The 21234-nt window shown below is 62.7% G+C and overlaps 1 protein-coding gene across 1 annotated transcript in view; it reads right to left on the minus strand.

Annotated features, from left to right (window-relative positions):
* Nucleotides 1–15459, minus strand: part of CARMIL3 (capping protein regulator and myosin 1 linker 3) — a 29048-nt gene extending 13589 nt beyond the window's left edge. The window contains exons 1-20 of the mRNA XM_065422906.1: nt 15420–15459; nt 11615–11709; nt 11178–11228; nt 10902–10961; nt 9923–10044; nt 9664–9743; nt 9489–9559; nt 8793–8866; nt 7568–7643; nt 5908–5996; nt 4940–5034; nt 3629–3715; nt 3355–3464; nt 2643–2720; nt 2250–2326; nt 1873–1977; nt 1661–1730; nt 1250–1331; nt 1050–1146; nt 81–135 (exon numbers count right to left, since the gene is read on the minus strand). Of these exons, the coding sequence (XP_065278978.1) occupies nt 81–135; nt 1050–1146; nt 1250–1331; nt 1661–1730; nt 1873–1977; nt 2250–2326; nt 2643–2720; nt 3355–3464; nt 3629–3715; nt 4940–5034; nt 5908–5996; nt 7568–7643; nt 8793–8866; nt 9489–9559; nt 9664–9743; nt 9923–10044; nt 10902–10961; nt 11178–11228; nt 11615–11709; nt 15420–15459 (1614 nt within the window). The remainder of the gene's footprint in view (nt 1–80; nt 136–1049; nt 1147–1249; nt 1332–1660; nt 1731–1872; nt 1978–2249; nt 2327–2642; nt 2721–3354; nt 3465–3628; nt 3716–4939; nt 5035–5907; nt 5997–7567; nt 7644–8792; nt 8867–9488; nt 9560–9663; nt 9744–9922; nt 10045–10901; nt 10962–11177; nt 11229–11614; nt 11710–15419) is intronic.
* Between the last annotated feature and the right edge of the window lie 5775 nt (nt 15460–21234).

Genomic DNA, 21234 nt, shown 5'->3' on the forward strand with positions numbered 1-21234 from the left:
ACTCTGCTGGTTCCCCTGAATCCCGATCCACAGCCCCCTGCCTTAGAGCAAATTTCACTTTTCATGAGGGACAGACTCACACAATCTTCCTCCTGAATCAGCTGTACGATCTTGTGAAGTATCTCCTCCAGCGTCCTGGAGAGAGAGAACACAGAGGCCGGGCATAAGCACCCAGAGGGGTGAGACGAGGCTGGGAGGTAAATTCACCAGCCCAACCACTGACTTGGCTGTAAGCTAAACAGGAACATGCTAATTTTTCTAGGACACTTATTCTAGAGCCCTTCCCTTCATGTTCTAAGTTGGGTTGGTTCTGGATTGCTGGACTCTACAGCATCCACCTCAGCAGAGTTGCAACATTGCTTGGCTAGTGTTCTAGGTGACCTGTTCTAGACCCTTTCCCCATGTTCTAGACTGGGCATGTTCTGGATAATTGGGTTCTATAGATTCAAACTCAGTAGACTCATAACATTGCTTGGCTAGTCTTCTAGGTCATCCATGCTGTATCACTTCCTTCCATGCTCTAGGCTTGGTGGGTTTCTGTATAACTGGACTTCATAACGTCAACCTAATCAAAGATGCAAAACCTCTTGGCCAGCTTTCTAGGTCACCCAGCTGGGGAGGTTCTAGATAGCTTTTCTACTTCCACTATTCTCCATTTCTTTCAGATGTTTGCAGCATAGTCTAATTGCTCTAGAATGGTTCCCATTGGGCACCGATGCTCATCCAGTGGGTCTAGAAGGTTCTAATGGAGCCCAGCACCCATCCAATGAGTCTAGAATGGGTCCCATGGAGCCCAATGCCCATCTAAAGGGTGTAGAATGGGCCCCATGGGTCCATTGCCCATCCACTGGGTCTAGAAAGGGTCCCATGGAACCCAGCATCCATCCAATGAGTCTAGACTGGGTCCCATGGAGCACAACCTCCTCACAAGAGAAGGTGAGCTCGGAGGAAAATAGGTTTAGAAGAGGCTCCTCAAGGACCTCTCTCTCCCGGGGAGGAGGGGGCAAATGAGACGGGACAGAAGGTGGACGACAGAAGTGTTCACCCACCGGGACTTGACGCTGAAGTTCTTGCCCAGCCAGAGGTGTTTGAGGGATTTGTTCTTGCCCAGAGCAGGGACCAGCGTCAGCAAATCGGAGTCGAAACCTGTAGCGAGCGGTGGGAGAAGAGGAACGTCAGGGGAGCTGAGATACTGTCCCCTCCCCCAGGGCAGGGATACAGGGACTCGAGGGCAGGCGGACAGACTCACCGTTGTCGGAGATGTCTAGGCTCCCCACGGCAGTGACCCCCAGGAGCTGCTGCTGCAGGACCTGAGCCCCCGGCGAGCGCAGCTGGGAGAGAGAGAGTGAGTGAATGAGAGAGTGGAGGAGGGAAAGAAGGAAAGATTGAAAGAACAAGGGAACAACACTGGGAGGGAAAGAACGAGGGAATGAGAGAACGAGACGGGGAGAGGAAGAATGCGAAAACGAGACAGGTGAGAAAGAACGAGAGAATGAGGGACTGAGATGGGGAGGGAAAGAACGAGGGAATGAGAAATAACAACAGAACGAGATGGGGAAGTAAACAAAGAATTAACAGACGGCCCCCTCCCCCACCAACCGTAACAAGGCCCCCAGCAGCCTCCCCCCCCAATGCACAGCCCTCTCCCGGCCCCCCTCACCTCGCAGCCGCTCAAGTCCAGGTGAACGTCACTCAGGTGGGTGTTGGCCGAGAGACCCTGGAACAGAGACCTGGGGAACGTGGGGTTAATGGGGGCAGAGGGGGTGACTCCCACTAGCCCCGTCCACCTCCCCCACTAGCCTCCCCAACACACAGCGAGAAGGGGCGCAGGGAAACACACACGCCCACACACACGCACACACACACACTCACCTCAAGGCGTCCAGGGGCATTCTCGTGCCCGACAGGCTCACGTAGTTCAGCGCGTAGGCGCTAGAGAAGAATTGCTTGAAGGACAGCTGGGAGTCCTTGGCTTTCCTAGAGACAGAGACAGGCTGGGAGCCCCCAGAATTAAGGGGGGGCCTGTCCCAGAGGGACCCTGATCCCTGTGGAAAGGGTGCGCACGGAGGCACAAAGGGGGGGTCAGTCTAATTGGGATCCCCCTCGCTGGGAAATTGGGGTGCAGGGGGCAGAGGAGGGGTCTATATAATGGGGACCCTCCCGCTGGGAAGTTGGGGTGCAGGGGAGGAGTATACCTGATGGGGACTCCACAGCTAGGAAATGGGGGGCGGGGGGACCCCAACACTTACCTGTGCGAGAAGGTGTTCCGGGAGAGGTTGAGGTAGCTAAGCCGAGTGCAGCAGCCATGCAGCAGCGCCCCGAATAACTGGGGGGGCAGAGAGAGAAAGAGATCGAACCCCCAGCTCCCCACCACGCCCCCGGCAGGGCGAGGCCGGGCTATCTGGGAGGCCCCTCCCCCGGCGCCCCCGGCTGGTCGCTCCCCACCACGCCCCCGGCAGGGCGAGGCCGGGCTATCTGGGAGGCCCCTCCCCCGGCGCCCCCGGCTGGTCGCTCCCCACCACGCCCCCGGCAGGGCGAGGCCGGGCTATCTGGGAGGCCCCTCCCCCGGCGCCCCCGGCAGGGCGAGGCCGGGGTATCTGGGAGGCCCCTCCCCCCGGCGCCCCCGGCTGGTCGCCCCTCACCACGTCGACGGCGCAGTCTGTGCCTGACAGCTCGAGGCGGACGAGGGCGTTGGGCTGGGCCAGGAAGGAATAAAAACCCTGCGGGGGGAGAGAGGGAACGAAACGGAGCGATGGATGGAGCTGGGGGGGCTGTCTGTGCCCCACAGAGCCCCCGCTCCCTGCCCCCCGGCGCCCCCTGCCCAGCCCCCCCGGTGCCCCCTGCCTCGCTCCCTGCCCCACGGCGCCCCCTGCCCAGCTCCCATCTCCCTGCCCCACGGCGCCCCCTGCCCAGCCCCCACCTCCCTGCTCCACAGCGCTCCCTGCCCAGCCCCCCAGTGCCCCCTGCCTCGCTCCCTGCCCCACGACGCCCGCTGCCCAGCTCCCACCTCCCTGCCCCACGGCGCCCCCTGCCCAGCCCCCACCTCCCTGCCCCACGGTACCCCCTGCCTCGCTCCCTGCCCCATGGCGCCCCCTGCCCAGCCCCCACCTCCCTGCCCCACGGCGCCCCCTGCTCCGCTCTCTTCCCCACGGCACCCCCTGCCCAACCTTCCACCTCCCTGCCCCATGGCGCCCCCTGTCCCGTTCCCTGCCCCACGGCGCCCCCTGTCCCGCTCCCTGCCCCATGGCGCCCCCTGTCCCGCTCCCTGCCCCACGGCGCCCCCTGTCCCGCTCCCTGCCCCATGGCGCCCCCTGTCCCGCTCCCTGCCCCACGGCGCCCCCTGCTGTCACTCACGTTGGCCTCCTCGCCGCCCAGCAGCCCGGGGTTTTTGCTGAGGTCCAGGTGCTGCAGGGAGCTGCTGAAGGCTGGGTTGGCCCCCAGGGTCTGACAGAGCCCAGCCAGCCCTGGGAGGAGACGGGGGGGGGTAAGTGGGGGGGCTGGGACCCCCTGCCCATCCCCCACCCTGCCCCCCAGGCCGGAGAGCTTCTCCCTCCCCCACTGTGCCCACAGATCTCCCCTACCACCAACCACCTGCCCTTCCCCACCCCTCCCCCCAGCCCCTCGGTACCTTTCGGGGTGACCCCGGCCTTGCAGAGCCCGAGATGCTGCAGCCCCTTGGGGAAGTAGAGGAATTGCTGGCTCAGGGAGATGAGACCTGTGCGGGGGAGGGGGCGGGAAGAGATTAGCGGGGCCTGGGGGGGTGAGAGCAGAGATGGGGGCAGTACAGGGGGAGAACACAGGGGGGTGCTGGGGCCTGGGGGGATATTGGGGGTGCTGAAAGTTGTCAGGAGCTGGGGGGACATTGGGGGGTGCTGGGGGGTGTCTGGGGACAGTGGGGGGCTGGGGGAATGCTGGGGGGTGCTGGGGGGTGTTTGGCGCTGGGTGACACTGGGGGCAGTAGGGGTCTGGGGGAACATTGGTGAGAGCTGGGGGGTGTCAGGTGCTGGGGGACACTGGGGCAGTGGGGGGCTGGGGGATACTGGGGGGACATTGGAGGTGCTGGGGGGACACTGGGGGGGCTGGGGTGCATTGGGGAGAGCTAGGGAGTGTCCAGCGCTGGGTGACACTGGGGGCAGTGGGGGCCTGGGGGACACTGGGGGGACACACTGGGTGGTGTTGGGAGGACATTGGGGGATGCTGGGGGTGTTAGGTGATGGGGACATTGGAGGTGCTGGGGGACACTGGGGCAGTGGGGGGTAGGGGGATACGGGGGACATTGGAGGTGCTGGGGGAACGCTGGGGGGTGCTGGGGGTGTCAGGTGCTGGGGGACACTGGGGCAGTGGGGGGCTGGGGGATACTTGGGGGGACATTGGAGGTGCTGGGGGGTGTCAGGTGCTGGAGGACACTGCGGGGATATTGGATGGTGCTGGGGAAATGCTGGGGGGACATTGGAGGTGCTGGGGGACACTGGGGCAGTGGGGGTAGGGGGATACTGGGGGGACATTGGAGGTGCTGGGGGATACTGGGGGGTGCTGAGGGGTGTGAGGTGCTGGGGGACACGGGGGCAGTGGGGGTCTGGGGGATACTGGGGGGACATTGGAGGTGCTGGGGGAATGCTGGGGGCAGGGCTTAACAAGCAGGTGCTTGGGGCGGCCAAGGGAGAGGGGCGGCACCTGCGGCAATTCGGGGGCGGCAGGTCCCTCACTCCCTCTAGGAGCGAAGGACCTGCCGCCGAACTGCCGCCGCCGATCGCGGCTTTTTTTTTTTTTTTGCTTGGGGAGGCAGAAATGCGGAGCCGGTCCTGGCTGGGGGGTGCGGGGGGTGTCAGGTGCTGGAGGACACTGCAGGGACATTGGATGGTGCTGGGGGAGACTGCAGGCTACTGGGGGACACTGGGTGGTGCTGGGGGCCAGCTGGGGGGCACTGGGGGGTCCCCACCTTTGTCCTCGATCTGGTTGTGTGACAGCACCAGGCTGTGCAGGGCCGAGCTGGGGTTGTCTCCCAGAGCGTAGGTCAGTTTGAGCGCGAAGTCCCTGCGCCAGAGAGAGACGGGGGGTGACGCCCTGAACCCCGAACCCCAGCCCCTCCCCCCAACCCAGCCAGTCGGATCAGAGCCGGCGCCCCCTAGAGGGGACAGGCCCCATGCCCCATTCCCTGCCCTGGGGTCGGATCAGAGCCGGCGCCCCCTAGAGGGGACAGGCCCCGTGCCCCAGTCCCTGCCCTGGGGTCGGATCAGAGCCGGCGCCCCCTAGAGGGGACAGGCCCCGTGCCCCAGTCCCTGCCCTGGAGTCGGATCAGAGCCGGCGCCCCCTAGAGGGGACAGGCCCCGTGCCCCATTCCCTGCCCTGGGGTCGGATCAGAGCCGGCGCCCCCTAGAGGGGACAGGCCCCGTGCCCCAGTCCCTGCCCTGGGGTCGGATCAGAGCCGGCGCCCCCTAGAGGGGACAGGCCCCGTGCCCCAGTCCCTGCCCTGGGGTCGGATCAGAGCCGGCGCCCCCTAGAGGGGACAGGCCCCGTGCCCCAGTCCCTGCCCTGGGGTCGGATCAGAGCCGGCGCCCCCTAGAGGGGACAGGCCCCGTGCCCCAGTCCCTGCCCTGGGGTCGGATCAGAGCCGGCGCCCCCTAGAGGGGACAGGCCCCATGCCCCATTCCCTGCCCTCGGGCCGGGTGGGAGCCGGCGCCCCCTAGAGGGGACAGGCCCCGTGCCCTAGTCCCTGCCCTGGAGTCGGATCAGAGCCGGCGCCCCCTAGAGGGGACAGGCCCCGTGCCCCAGTCCCTGCCCTGGGGTCGGATCAGAGCCGGCGCCCCCTAGAGGGGACCGGCCCCGTGCCCCAGTCCCTGCCCTAGGGCCGGGTGGGAGCCGGTGCCCCCTAGAGGGGAGCGGGGTTTTTGGGGGGGACTCACTCACGTTTTTAACCCCGCGTTGTCCAGCACCAGCTCCTCCAGGTGATGGGACTTGCTGAGCGTGTGCAGAACCTGCTCGGAGACCTCGGAGCCCTGGGGAGAGGGAAGGAGACAGAGAGCGCAGGGGAGAGACGCGCCGACCCCCGGGCCGAGGTAGGGGGGGTGCTGGGGAGGCATATCCCCCTGACGTGCCTAGGGGGGCAATTCTGGGGGTGCAGGGGATGGTTTGGGTGGCAGGGTGATTTGGGGGCACAGAGGGTGGTTTGGGGGTTTCGTGTGGTTTTGGGGCTGCAGGGGATGAATTGGGGGCTGAGGCAGTTTGGGGGTACAGGGCAGTTTGTGGGCATAGAGGAGGAGGGATTTGGGGGTACAGAGAATTTTCACGGGTAGAGAAGAGGTTTGGGATTGACGCTGGGTTGTGAGGTGCAGGGGAATGTTTCAGGGCACAGACAAGCGCTCTGGAGTTCAGGGGACGTTGGGGTACAGAGAGATGACACAGAAAAGTTTCAGGGTATAGAGGAGGGTTTGGGCTACAGAGGGATGGGATTTGGGGTGCAGAAGGGAATTTTGGGGTACAGATGGAGGTTGGGGGTGTAGAGGAGGGTTTCTAGGCACAGGGTGGCTTTTGGGGCACAGACCAGGATTTTGGGATGCAGGCGGTTTGGGGCATGGGATTTTGGGGCAGGGTTTTGGGGTGCCAGGGTGGGATATGGGGCATAGAGGAGGAAGGGGTTGGGGACCAGGAGATGCTTTGGGGTGCAGGGGAATGTTTCAGGGCATAGAGAGGATTATGGGGGCAGAGGGGCAGGATTTGGGGTTCAGAGGAATTTGGGGGTTCAGTGGAGATTGTGTCCAGGGAACTTTGAGTCAAGGGTGGGTTTGGGGGCCATGGGGAAGGTTTTGGGGTACAGGGGCGGGTTTGGGGGCACAGGGATGGGGTTTGGGGGCCCAGGGCAGATTTTTCTGGCACAGGGGTGTGTTTGGGGGCCCAGGCAGATTTTGGGGCACAGGGGTGTGTTTGGGGTCCAGGGGCGGGTTTGGGGGCACAGGGGTGGGTTTTGGGGCCATGGGGCAGGTTTGGGGGCACAGGGTGGGTTTTGGGGGCCCAGGGCAGATTTTGGGGCACAGGGGTGTGTTTGGAGGCACAGGGGCAGGTTTGGGGCACAGGGCAGATTTTGGGGCACAGGGGCGGGTTTTGGGGGCCCAGGATGGGTTTTGGGGTCCAGGGGCAGGTTTGGGGTACAGGGGAGGGTTTGAGGGCACAGGGGTGGGTTTTGGGGACCCAGGGCAGATGTTGGGGTACAGGGGTGTGTTTGGGGGCCCAGGGCAGATTTTGGGGCCCAGGGGTGGGTTTTGGGGGCACAGGGCAGATGTTGGGGCACAGGGGTGTGTTTGGGGGCACAGGGGCAGGTTTGGGGCCCAGGGCAGATTTTGGGGCACAGGGGCGGGTTTTGGGGGCCCAGGGCATATTTTGGGGCACAGGGGTGTGTTTGGGGGCCCAGGGGTGGGTTTTGGGGTCCAGGGGCAGGTTTGGGGTACAGGGGAGGGTTTGAGGGCACAGGGGTGGGTTTTGGGGACCCAGGGCAGATGTTGGGGCACAGGGGTGTGTTTGGGGGCCCAGGGCAGATTTTGGGGCCCAGGGGTGGGTTTTGGGAGGTACCTACCAGCCTCAGGTCCTTGCAGTGCAGTCGTGTGAACCAAGGGTTGTACGCGAGGGCGGCGACGATCAAGGCCAGGTCCCTGTGGGGAGAGTCACAGGGAAGGGGGTGAGCACCCCCACATCTGCCAGCACCCCCACTGCGCTGATGGGGGAAGGGTGCCCCAGGAGGGTCCGATAGGGAGAAGAGGGGCTGGGGTGTCTATGGGGATGCAGGGTATCGGGGTACTGCCAGGTGGGTTTGGGGGTATAGGTGGGTTTCAGAGGTCTATGGAGTATTGGGGTGTTGGGTTGGGGTACAGGGGTATTGGGGTGCTGGCAGTGGGTATTGAGAGCACAGGTGGGTTGGAGCACTGGATTTTTGTGGGTACAGGGGGTATTGGGGTACAGTGCTATCAGGGTGTGGCAAGGGGTATTGGGGTACAGGCAGGTCGGGGTGCCATTTTTGTGGGTCTGGGGGTATCGAGGTACAGGTGGGTTGCAGTACCATTTTTGGGGACCGGGGTAAAGGGGAAGTCAGGGTATCAGAGAAGGGGGTATCGAGGTACAGGCAGGTTGGAATACCAGTTTTTGGGGATGCAGGGTGTCAGAGAGCAGGGATATCAGGGTGCAGCAGTATTGGGGTATGGGGTATCAGGGTATGTGGGCATCTGGTACTGGGTATCGGGGTGAAGATGGGTTGGGGTACTGTTTTTTGGGGTACAGGCTATTGGGGTATCAGGGTACAGGGAATCTGGGTGCAGGGTCCTGGGTCACAGGTATTGGGGTACAGGGTACCAGGGCATGGGGTATCGGGGTAAAGGTGGGTTGGGGTACTGGGTTTTGGGGCCCAGGGGTATCAGGGTACAGGGGGCATTGGGGCACAGCGTATCAGGGAAGGGGCTATTGGGGTACAGGTGGGTTGTGGTACTGGTTTTAGGGGTGCTGGGGTAGGGGTGCAGTGTATTGGGGTGCATGTGGGTTGGGGTACTAGTTTTGGGGGGGTATAAGGTACCAGGGTACAGGTGAGTCGGGGTACAGGTGGGTTGGGGTTCCAGGTTTTGGGGGTGCAGGGGTATCGGGGCATGGGATATTGGGGCACAGGGGGAATTGGGCTATGGGGGAATTGGGGTGAAGGGTTATTGGGGTACAGGTGGGTTGGGGTTCCAGGTATTGAGGGTGAAGGGGTATTGGGGCATGGGGAATTGGGGTGCAGGGTTATCGGGGTACAGGGGACATTGGGGGTCCCTCACCGGCTTTCCAGGTGGCTGAAGTCCAACAGGTTGAATTCCCGATTGTCAGCCGAGTGGTAGATAGTGTCGACATCCTGGAAAGGGGGGAGGGAGGGTGAGAGAAATGGGGGGACCCCATTTCCCCCCCCCCCAAGAGCCCTGGGGAAGAGGACCCACCCCTTCCCCCCACTGCCTCCTCCAGCCCCTCCTCTGCCTTCCCCCTCCCCTCTCCCCATGCCCCCAGCCCCCCATGCCTACCCACTGCACCTCCTCTGCCTTCCCCAGCCCCCCATACCTACCCACTGCACCTCCTCCGCCTTCCCCTGCCCTCCCACACCCCCCAGCCCCCCCATACCTATCCACTGCACCTCCTCCGCCTTCCCCTGCCCTCCCACACCCCCCAGCCCCCCCATACCTACCCACTGCACCTCCTCCGCCTTCCCCTGCCCTCCCACACCCCCCAGCCCCCCCCATACCTACCCACTGCACCTCCTCCGCCTTCTCCACCTCCCCACCCCCCATACCCTCCGGCCCCCCCATAGCTACCCACTGCACCTTCTCCGCCTTCCCCTCCCCCCTGCCCTCCCCAGCCCCCCCATACCTACCCACTGCACCTCCTCTGCCTTCCCCTCCCCCTGCCCCCCCAGCCCCCCATACCTACCCACTGCACCTCCTCCACCTTCCCCTCCCCCTGCCCCCCAGCCCCCCCATACCTACCCACTGCACCTCCTCCCGGCAGCACAGCCCGTTGTAGTCGCACAGGGCGGCGTAGGTCTCGGAGAACCCCCCTGCCAGGGAGACAGACAGAGCCACGGACATCAGTGTGTGGGGGCTCCCTGGCCCCCTCCCTGCCCTCCAGTCCCTTCCCCTCCGTTCTCTCCCCCCCACTCACCGCAGATGCTGTGGCTGGTGGAAGTCGAACTCTCGGAGTTGGGGGACGTGTCCCGGGGGGTCTCGGGGGTCCTCAGACAGCTGGGGGGAGGCACAGTGTCAGGATGCCTGGGTTCTATCCCCTCCTCCGCTCCGTGCAGCCCAGCGCCCCCTGCCCAGCCCCCCGCTCCCTGCAGCCCAGCGCCCCCTAGTGCCCCCCCGCTCCCTGCAGCCCAGCGCTCCCTGCTGCCCCCCACCCAGCCCCCTGGGGCTGCACTCACCCCGCCGTGGGGCTGGGGAAGATCTTGCTGAGAGCTCTGTTGACGTGCTGGGTGACCTGGTCGGCGCTGGCCGGGCTGGGGAATTTGAAGCTGTAGGTGGCTTTCTCCGTGTCTACCAGGATCTGAGAGACAGGGAGGGGGGCGCCGGGGGGGAGATGGGGGTCCGGGGGTCCGGGGGGGAATCGGGGGGGTGGAGGGAAGACAGTGGGAACATTTCTCACCAAACACAAATTATTCCCACTACCAAGACCCTTGACCCAGATTAAGCCAATTAATTAATAGACTCCCCACCACTACCCGAGAGGGTGTGTGAGGGGAGGGGTGGGGGGCCAGCAGGGGGCACTGTCCCTAGGCCGGGGGGGGCAGTAACAGCACGGGGGGGACACAGGGTGGGGGGCCAGCAGGGGGTGCTGTCCCTGGGCCGGGGGGGCAGTAACAGCACGGGCGGGGACACAGGGCGGGGGGCCAGCAGGGGGCGCTGTCCCTGGGCTGGGGGGGCAGTAACAGAACGGGGGGGACACAGGGTGGGGGGCCAGCAGGGGGAGCTGTCCCTGGGCCGGGGGAGGCAGTAACAGCACGGGGGGGACACAGGGCGGGGGGCCAGCAGGGGGCGCTGTCCCTGGGCCGGGGGGGGGGCAGTAACAGCACGGGGGGGACACAGGGCGGGGGGCCAGCAGGGGGCGCTGTCCCTGTGCCAGGGGGGCAGTAACAGAACGGGGGGAGACAGGGCGGGGGGCCAGCAGGGGGTGCTGTCCCTGGGCCGGTGGGGGCAGTAACAGAACGGGAGGGGGACACAGGGCGGGGGGCCAGCAGGGGGCGCTGTCCCTGTGCCAGGGGGGCAGTAACAGAACGGGGGGAGACAGGGCGGGGGGCAGCAGGGGGTGCTGTCCCTGGGCCGGGGGGGGCAGTAACAGAACGGGGGGGACACAGGGCGGGGGGCCAGCAGGGGGCGTTGTCCCTGGGCCGGGGGGGCACTTACCTGGCAGTGGTTTATTGTGTTTAACGTTCGAATTTCCAAGACATTGAAGGAGCTTTCGACCTGGGGAGAGACGGGAGAAATGAGTGTGAGTGTGTCCGTGTGTGAGTGTGTCCTTGTGCGTGTGTGTGGTCCGCGTGTGTGTCCGTGTTTGTCTGAGTGTGTCCGTGTGTGTGTGTGTGTGTGTGTGTGTGTGTGTGTGTGTGTGTGTGTGTGTGTGTGAGTGTGTGTGTCCCTGCGCCCCCTTCTGGCTGGGCCCCAGGTATGTCTCACACTCACCTTGGCCGGCACTTTCAGCCCGAAGAGGTGGAGCCGCCAGGCCGTCAGCACCTGTGGGGAACAAGCAGCTCCCGTGAAACGAGTGCGGGGAGACGCCACAATCCCCCCCCCCCCCCCCGCCACTGGGCTCAGAGCGCAGTCAGCCCTGGGGAGAACGACATCAGAGCTTCTGGGGTGACCCATGGAAAGAGGATCCTGAGGGGCACTGCCAGGGCGGGAGTGAGGGGCACCGGCAGGGCTGGGGAGGGGCACCGGCAGGGCTGGGGGGGGGGGCAGGGCTGGGCTAGCAGGGGCTGCGGTCGGGAGTGAGGGGCACCGGCAGGGCTGGGGGGGGGCAGGGCTGGGCTAGCAGGGGCTTCGGGTTGGGAGTGAGGGGCAGTGGCAGGACTGGGGGAGGAGGAATGGAGGGAGAGACACCCCCGCCCCCAGTAACTCACCAACACACGATCCTCAAACTTCTTGGGCTTGGTTTCAAGCTTCACCTTCAGCAGCAGAGGGTTGGGCGGGCGGCTCAGGACCTTGCGAATGCTGTCTGCAAAGGGAGGAGAAGATCAATGCCGGGTGCCCCCCCAGCCCCATCCCCAGCAGCGTGGGACCCCGGGATTCACCTCCCAGCCCCCACAACAGGGTCTGTGGCAGGGGGCACCAGGCCACAGGGAGTGCAGGCAGCAGGGGGCGCTGGGCTGCAGGGAGCGGGGGCTGAGTAGGGGGCACGGGGCTGTAGGGAGCGGGGGGCAGCAGGGGGCGCTGAGCTGTAGGGAGTGGGGGCAGCAGAGGGCGCTGGGCTGTAGGGAGCGGGGGCAGCGGGGGGCGCTGGGCTGCAGGGAGAAGGGGGCAGTAGGGGGCGCTGGGCTGCAGGGAGCGGGGGGCTGAGTAGGGGGCACTGGGCTGTAGGGAGCGGGGGCAGCAGGGGGCGCTGGGCTGCAGGGAGCGAGGGCTGAGTAGGGGGCACGGGGCTGTAGGGAGCGGGGGCAGCAGGGGGCGCTGGGCTGTAGGGAGCGGGGGCAGCGGGGGGCGCTGGGCTGCAGGGAGCGGGGGGCTGAGTAGGGGGCACTGGGCTGTAGGGAGCGGGGGCAGCAGGGGGCGCTGGGCTGCAGGGAGAAGGGGGCAGCAGGGGGCACCGGGCTGCAGGGAGAAGGGGGTAGCAGGGGGCGCAGGGCTGGAGGGAGCGGGGGGCTGAGTACGGGGCACTGGGCTGTAGGGAGTGGGGTGCAGGGGCAGCAGGGGGCACTGGGCTGCAGGGAGCGGGGGGCTGAGTAGGGGGCACTGGGCTGTAGGGAGAAGGGGGCAGCAGGGGGCGCCGGGCTGCAGGGAGAAGGGGGTAGCAGGGGGCGCTGGGCTGTAGGGAGTGGGGGCAGCAGGGGGCGCTGGGCTGTAGGGAGCGGGGGCAGCAGGGGGCGCTGGGCTGTAGGGAGTGGGGGCAGCAGGGGGCGCTGGGCTGTAGGGAGCGGGGGCAGCAGGGGGCGCTGGGCTGCAGGGAGCGGGGGCAGCAGAGGGCGCTGTGCCATGGGGTGTCTCGCCCAGCAGGGAGAAGCCAGTGGGGGGCAGGGACAGGAAGTGAAACACTTCTGCCGGGTGCCGCTACCCGACGCACTTAAAAAAGGAAACCCACACACACCGGAAAACAGGCTGGGGCCCACGGGGTGGCTGATGGAACTGCCCTGCCCCCCAGGTGCCCCTCACTCCCCACCCGCAGCCCCTGCTAGCCCAGCCCATGTTAGGATTATGGGTACTGTTTTTGGGGTCCCCTTTCGGGGGACACGGTGACCCCAGTGGTATGAGGGATTCCCAGGGTCATTCCAACCCCAATGTGGCTGGAGCCGAGGCGGCGCTGGGGTGGGAGGTGAATTATGTCGGTGTGTCTGGAACAAGGGGACCAGACAGCAAGTGTGAATCATGGCGGGGGAGGGGTAGGTAAGACAAAGCCCCTGATATCGGGGCGCTGGACACCCTAGTTTGTAACAGTGTCTGTGACTGGTGTGTGCACTACAGGGGCTGTGTGGGCATGGAGGGAGAGAGAGGGTGTGTGTGGGAATAGATAGATAGATAGATAGATAGATAGATAGATAGATAGATAGATAGATAGATAGATAGATAGGGGGTGTACAGGGATAGATAGATAGATAGATAGAGGGTGTGTGTGGAGATAGATAGATAGATAGAGGGTGTGTGTGGAGATAGATAGATAGATAGATAGATAGATAGATAGATAGATAGATAGATAGAGGGTGTACAGGGATAGATAGATGGATAGATGGATGGATGGGGATAGATGGATGGATGGATGGATGGATGGGGTTAGATGTATCAGACTCTGGGTGCATCTGGTTTATTTCACTGTCAGGCCCCCAGTGTGGGATTTGTTTGTCAGTTGTTGTGTTGCCGGCTGTGGGTGTCAGCGTGTGGCAGAGCTGGAGCTGGGGTGCGGGTGTATGTTTCACTAGAGCTAGGCTGAATTATCACTACAGAGCCGGCCCAGCTGGGCTCTGGGTGCATGCGTGTGTGTGCGGCTCTGTGTCGTGTGCGTGTCCGTGTGTGTCTAGCTGTGTTTAGATTGCTGGCAGGCAGCCTGACATCCCCCACTCTCTGCCTGTCACAACCTGAGATGTCACAACTCTTCCGCCAAAGCCACAGCGAAGGCCCGAATCCGGCAGGGCAGGTGGGGAGCTGGGGCCGCGTCGGGCAGAGAGGAACCAGCCCTCGCACGGACCCAGGCCGCAGGTTGCTACCGACAGCAGCCACACTGCCAGATCTTCACCCCAGCCATGAGAGAATCCAGGAGTCCTGGCTGCTCCAACCACTAGACCCCACTGCCCTCCCACAGCTGGGGAGAGAACCCAGGAGTCCTGGCTCCCAGCCCCCCCTGCTCCAACCACTAGACCCCACAGACCTCCCACAGCTGGTGAGAGAACCCAGGAGTCCTGGCTCCCAGCCCCCCCCCCCACTCTAACCACTAGACTCCACAGACCTCCCACAGCTGGGGAGAGAACCCAGGAGTCCTGGCTCCCCGCCCCCGTGCTCTAACCACTAGACCGCACAGACCTCCCACAGCTGGTGAGAGAACCCAGGAGTCCTGGCTCCCAACCCCCCTGCTCTGACTCACCAGACCCCACTGCCCAGAGTCCAGGGCACCATTCACCCGGGAAGGGGGGACGCACAGGGGATGGGAGGATTGGTGGTGGTGGGGGGGATGGAGGGATGGATGTGGGGGGGGTGTCTGTGGCGATGGCCAGGAGATGGACGGGGGGGGGGAATGGGAGGGGCGAGGTGGGCTGCTGGGATGGCCAGAGGATGGGGAGAGATGGGGCAGGGAGTGGGGGACTGGGGGGGCGAGGGTGGGGGACGGACAGGGGGCTGGGGAATGGGGGGGCTGGAGAATGGGGGCTGGGGAATGGGGGCTGGGGCAGATGGGGTAGGGGGTGGGGAATGGAGGGGGTGGGGGGCTGGGGCATATGGGGCTGGGGGTGGGGGGCTGGAGAATGGGGGCTGGGGCAGATGGGGGTGGGGGGCTGGGGAATGGGGGCTGGGGCAGATGGGGCAGGGGGCGGGGGAATGGGGGCTGGGGCAGATGGGGGTGGGGGGCTGGGGAATGGGGGCTGGGGCAGATGGGGCAGGAGGCGGGGGAATGGAGGGGGTGGGGGGCTGGGGCATATGGGGCTGGGGGTGGGGGGCTGGAGAATGGGGGCTGGGGCAGATGGGGGTGGGGGCTGGGGAATGGGGGCTGGGGCAGATGGGGTAGGGGTGGGGAATGGAGGGGGTGGGGGGCTGGGGAATATGGGGCTGGGGGTGGGGGGCTGGAGAATGGGGGCTGGGGCAGATGGGGCTGGGGGCTGGGGCAGATGGGGGTGGGGGGCTGGGGAATGGGGGCTGGGGCAGATGGGGCTGGGGCAGATGGGGCAGGGGAATGGGGGCTGGGGCAGATGGGGCAGGGGGCGGGGGAATGGGGGCTGGGGCAGATGGGGCAGGGGGCTGGGGAATGGGGGCTGGGGCAGATGGGGCAGGGGGCGGGGGAATGGGGGCTGGGGCAGATGGGGCAGGGGGCGGGGGAATGGGAGGCTGGGGCAGATGGGGCAGGGGGCGGGGGAATGGGGGCTGGGGCAGATGGGGCAGGGGGCGGGGGAATGGGAGGCTGGGGCAGATGGGGCAGGGGGCGGGGGAATGGGGGCTGGGGCAGATGGGGCAGGGGGCGGGGGAATGGGAGGCTGGAGGGGGCAGGAGAAGGCGCCCCCCCCCCCGCGGTACCTTGCAGGTCCCGGGCGAGGTCCCCCGCCGGCCGGGCCATGGCAGCTGCGGGGCCGGAGCCACATGCCGGGGCCGGGCGCAGGCAGCAGCGGAGTCTGCGCAACCCCCCCCCCCCCCCCGCGGTATCAGCTGGGCAGGCGCTGAGCTCCCCCCCCCCCCCCGCATCTTCCTCCTCCCCCGCGCGTCCCCCCCCGCATCTTCCTGCTGCCCTGAGCCCCCCCCCGCATCTTCCTCCCCCCCCCTTGCCCCGGCATCTTTCGCGTCCCCCCTCCCGCCCCGGGCATCCTCCTCCCCCACCCCAGGTACCAGCTGGGCAGGCGCTGAGCTCCCCCCCCTCCGGCATCTCCCCCCCGCCGCGTGTCCTCCCCCCGCCCTGAACCCCCCCGCATCTTCCCCCCCCCCGCGCGTCCCCCCCGTCCTGAGCATCCTCCCCTTGTGAGCTCCCCCTACACCATGATAGCGTAGACGGGGGTGTCTATAGGAAATTATAGGGGGTGTCTATATGGGTACATAGGGGTGTCTGTAGGGATAGATAGGGGGTGTCTATGGGGGTAGATTGGGAGTATCTATAGGGGTTAATAGGGGTGTCTGTAGGAATAGATGGGGTGTCTGTAGGGGTAGATCAGGGTGTCTGCAGGGGTAGACTGGGAGTGTCTATAGGCATTGATAGGGATGTCTTTAGGGGTAGACAGGGGTATCTATAGGGGTACATGGGGGTGTCTATGGGAGTAGATCGGGGTGTCTATAGGGGTGGATGGGGGAGTACATAGGAGTAAATGAGGTGTCTATAGGGGTAGAGAGGGGGTGTCTATGGGGTAGATGGGGTGTCTATAGGGGTAGACAGGGGGTGTCTACAGGGGTAGATGGGGTGTCTACAGGGGTAGATGGGGATGTCTATAGGGGAAGACAGGGGGTGTCTATGGGGTAGATAGGGGGTATGTGGGAGTAGCTCCTGTTTGCTGTGCTTTGGTGCCCTCTAGTGGCTGTTGGCAGCAAAGCGTCCATGTCTCCCGGAGCTGGGGAGTTTCACCCTCGGAGCCAGGGCGATCGCAATGACGGCAGCTCCACCGCGCCGCTTTCTTCTTCGGCGGCAATTCGGCGGCAGGTCCTTCCCTCCGAGAGGGACCGAGGGACCCGCCGCTGAATTGCCGCCGAAGAGCTGGACGTGCGGCCCCTTCCCCTTGGCCACCCCAAGCACCTGCTTGCTCAGCTGGTGCCTGGAGCCGGCCCCGCTCGGAGCCCGCCCTGCCCCTCCCTGTCCCGGGCTGGGGGGGTGGGGGTCTCCCTCAGAAGCAGGGAGCCCTCCAGCAGGCAGCCCCCGAGGCCTGTCCCAGAGCTGGGGGAACCTGAGCCCCTCTATGGTAGTCTTGGGGTCCCCTCCCCAGTCTGGGGCAGTGGGAGGGGGGGACACACATAGGTTTTGGGCTCCCACCCTTCCCATTTCCTGGGGTGGGATCCCAGGGCTCCTCCCTCCTGCCCGGCGTGGCTGCCTGTCCCCCCCTCCTGGGGTCATTACCCCCTCCAGGGCAGGGGGAGCACGAAGGAGCCGGGATCCAGAGCAAAGCCACTCACAACAGACAGAGCTCCAGAACAACCAACAGCTTCTGTGTAGGCCTGGCTGATCTATCCCCCTATTCCCCTCTCCATCCATCCATCCACCCCTCTCTCCATCCATCCAGCCATCCATCCAGCCATCTACCCCTCTCTCCAGCCGTCCATCCCCATACACACCTCTCCCTCCATCCGTTCCTCCATCCATCCATCACCTCTCCATCCATCCATCCATCCATCCCTCTCTCCAGCCATCACCTCTCCATCCATCCATCCCCATACACGCCTCTCCCCCCATCCATTCCTCCATCCATCCATCACCTCTCCATCCATCCATCCCCATACACGCCTCTCCCTCCATCCATCCATCACCTCTCCATCCATCCATCCATCCCGATACACACCTCTCCCTCCATCCATTCATCACCTCTCCATCCATTCATCCATCCATCCCCATACACACCTCTCCCTCCCTCCATTCCTCCATCCATCCATCACCTCTCCATCCATCCATCCACCCGTCTCTCCAGCCATCCATCCCCATACACACCTCTCCCTCCATCCATTCCTCCATCACCTCTCCCTCCCTCCCTCCATCCATCCCCATACACACCTCTCCCTCCCTCCATCCATCCCCAAACACAGCTATCCATCCATCCATCCATCAACCCCTCTCTCCATCCATTCATCCCCATACACACCTCTCCCTCCATCCATCCATCCCCGACCACCCCATCTCTCTCTCTCTCTCTCTCTCTCTCTCTCTCTCTCTCTCTCTCGCTATCCCGAGAGGCGGTAGCTGCCTACACGGGGGCTCAGGTCGGCTGAACTACGTCACTCAAAGGTGTGGATTGTTCACGCCCCCATGGGACCCAGCTGGGCCACTCTCCTTTTCTAGTGTCGACCAGTCCTACAAGTTCTGCTTGAGGAATCATTGGGGGGAACTTCTCTAGGAGATCAGACTAGATTGGTGGTTTCCACCCTGTGCTCTGCAGGCCCCTGGGGGTCCGCAGACTATGTCTGAGATTTCCAAAGGCGGCTGCACCACCATAGGACATTTGTTAGGGGTCTGCAAATGAAGAAAGGTTGAAACCCCCTGGCCTAGATGATCTCAGTGCTTCTGTCGACCTTTGAGTCTCTGGCTGCTGAAGGAGACGTTTATTGCCTTCTGGCATGTTTACACAGACTGTGATGCAGCTTTCCAACTTCTATGCCCCAGCAACGTTCTGTACTGCTTTCCGTCACGCGGGGCTCTGAGAACTGTCTGGATGGGTCACATTATTGGGATAATCTACCGCTGATGCTTTTCTGTCTCCTCCTGTACCCTTGGGCTGGGCTCTTCAGGCTCTTCAGTGTCGTGTTAATGGATTTGGCTTGTTTATCGTTTGTGTTTTCCTTTTCCCAAGTGGTCTCCACATTGTCACATTATCTGCACATGATGGAGAAGTCGTTTTGGTGGCATCCCAAACACACGTCCATCGTCTTTGGACCCGGCTTCAGGTTGGCTTGTTGTACTTAGACTTTTGGATGTTGCAAGAAACTCTTTCCCCTGGACTCTGAAGGTCTCCCACAGACCTTTACTTTGGAATGAGTTGACCTTCTTATTCATTTGTTGTAGATTTCCATGACTCTACATGGAAAGGAGGACAGACGTGATGCTGGTGTCAAAGAAATCATATTGCAGTGCCAGGGCCAATCATGCTACTTTTCCCCATCTTTTCAAGTGAATGAAAGTTCCTTGCCACTTTAGATCTTCGTTTTTCAACGTCTAGCACGGTTTCACCATCATTAAAAGGACTTTCTTCTGTGAGTGTGTCTCCGTCTACTCTGCTGGTTGTTTGCGGGAGATTGAGGGCCGTATATTTTGTCTTCCACTTCTTGATAAACAAACCAACGTGTTTTGCTGGGTCTGCCAAGAGTTGGCTCTTTCCTTCCTTTAAGCGGTCGGTGTGTTGAACTAAGCAGCACGATGACATCCGCAAAAATGAGGTCAGCCAACTGTGCTTTCTCATTTGTCCATAAAATTCCTCCGTTGCGTCCTGCGGGTCCTTCATTTACGATGGAGTCAGTGACCAATGTGAACAAGGCACACTCGTCTGGCTCCTGTTGTCAAGACAAACCATTGCCTGACGTCGCCACCGTCTCTGGCTGCATATTCAGCATAGTCATACAGATCCCTGACGAGTCCAATTCTTTTTTCTGGTATTCCAGGGAATGCCATAATTTTCCAAATGCACCACAAACCCAATGATTTACCTGAGATACCTCGGTGGTATTTTCATCCTCCGGACAGACGACCTAAACTCCCTCAGTGATTTCCACCACAACTTCAACAACCACCACCCCTCCAGTAAACTCTCTCTAAAACACTCCTGCACTGGCATCCACTTCATGGACACCACAATTAGCTTCAGCAATGGGACCCTACAGACAACAATACACAAGAGACCCACAGCTCACCACACCTACCTTCATAGATCCTGTAACCAGCCCAAACACACCCAGAAATCTGTTATCTACAGGCAGGCACTCAGATACCACAGAATGCGCTCCGAGGAGAACTGGATGCACACTCTAACAGATTCAATTCAAAACCACCTTCACCAAACCAAAGGACACTCCACCAGAGAAGTAGATCACATCATGGGACAGGTCACCCAAATGTCCCAAGAGAATCTGCTTCAATACAGAAATAAAACCTCCCCCCCCCCCCCCCACTGGAACCCATCCAGGGTATCATCAACCAATTACAACCCATATTCAGTGGGAACCCCAATCTGAAATAAATCTTTCCCAGACCCCATCTTCTGGCCTTCAAACAACCCCCAACTGCTCCAAGCCCATCATCAGAAGCTCCCCACAGACCAGGACCCACCAACTCAAAGTGGCACCAGACCCTGCCAGAACAACAGATGCAAAACCTGCAGACACATTTCCACTGCTACAATGATCAACCCTTTCAAGATCCATGGGTCCTACACCTGCGTATCACATGTGGTGTACCTCCGCCAGTGCACTAAATGCCCCAATGTGACGAAGTTGGGGATTATTGTAGTGTTTTACATGAATAGCATGTGCGTGCCTCAGTTTCCCTGTGTGCTGCACATTTAACAAGGTGGTGGGAGAGGGTTTGTTGTTGCAGAGGACCAGGTGTGACCTCACCTGGCAGCCGGGACCCCCAGACAACGGCCTGGAGAGGGGGATCCCTAACAACTGGTGACCTGGTGACTGGGAGGCTCAGCTTGGAAGTCACAGCTGGTTCTGGCCAGTGGGAGGACAAAGGGCTGAGGAGAGAGGACCCCGGTGACCTGACCAACCAATTCCAGCCAGAGGGGAACAAAGGACGGAAGAGAGAGGGCCCCAGCGACCTGTTTACCTGGGCCGGAAGACAAAGGACAGGGGAGGAGCTGTTGGGGCTGGTGATATATGATGCCTCGGCAGGAAGGAGGGGGTCTCTGGGCTGGGGAGAGAGAGCAGCCAGAGCCCCCCTGGATGCAGGGGAGAACTAGATGTGCTGACGGTTTCTAGGCCCGAGGGCCCAGAGAGTTTCCTGTGCTGGGTTCAGACGTTCACTAAACCTCCTGTTTTACGCTGGCTGAGAGTCGCTCTGGTCTAGAGATCAGGGTTGCATTATTCCCTCTGGCCATGGAGGCCCCGGGGGGCCAGAGCGAGTGGACTCCCTGGGGGGGCCCAGGCGAGCGACAGGCGTGCTGAAAGCTCGGAGGGGTGCGGTTCCAGGAGGCGGAGGGGCCAACGGCTTAACCCCCAAGAGAGTGGGCCCCTGAGAAGGGCTGTGGCTCTGAAGGGGGCTCCCCAGGGACCGTACGGAGCCGAGAGAGCACGAGTCCTGTGAGTCCGTCACACCTGACAACAACTATGTGGGTGAAACCTGACAATCACTCCACTCTCAAATGAACTCACACAGGAAAATGATCAAAGACAAAAACACGCCCTCACCTGTGGGTGAACATGTTTCACAAAGTGATCGCTCCATACCTGACCTCTCAGTCCTCAGCCTCACAGGAAACTTGCAGAAAACTTTCAAAAGATGAACCTGGGAGCTTAAATCCATAACTCTGCTGGACACCGAAACCATGGACTGACCAGAGACACTGGATTTATGGCTTATTACAATGATCTGTAAGCCTCTTCTTTCACCCCTCCCCCCTACAACTGGAGGGGTGTTAACTGGCCACTTCCCTTGAACGGTCCCTTGAAAGATGTGTTAACTACTTACCCTAAGCAGTCTGTTCCACCTTGTATT

This window comes from Emys orbicularis (genome assembly GCF_028017835.1).
Source record: "Emys orbicularis isolate rEmyOrb1 chromosome 12 unlocalized genomic scaffold, rEmyOrb1.hap1 SUPER_12_unloc_1, whole genome shotgun sequence".
Classification (NCBI taxonomy): Eukaryota; Metazoa; Chordata; order Testudines; family Emydidae; genus Emys; species Emys orbicularis.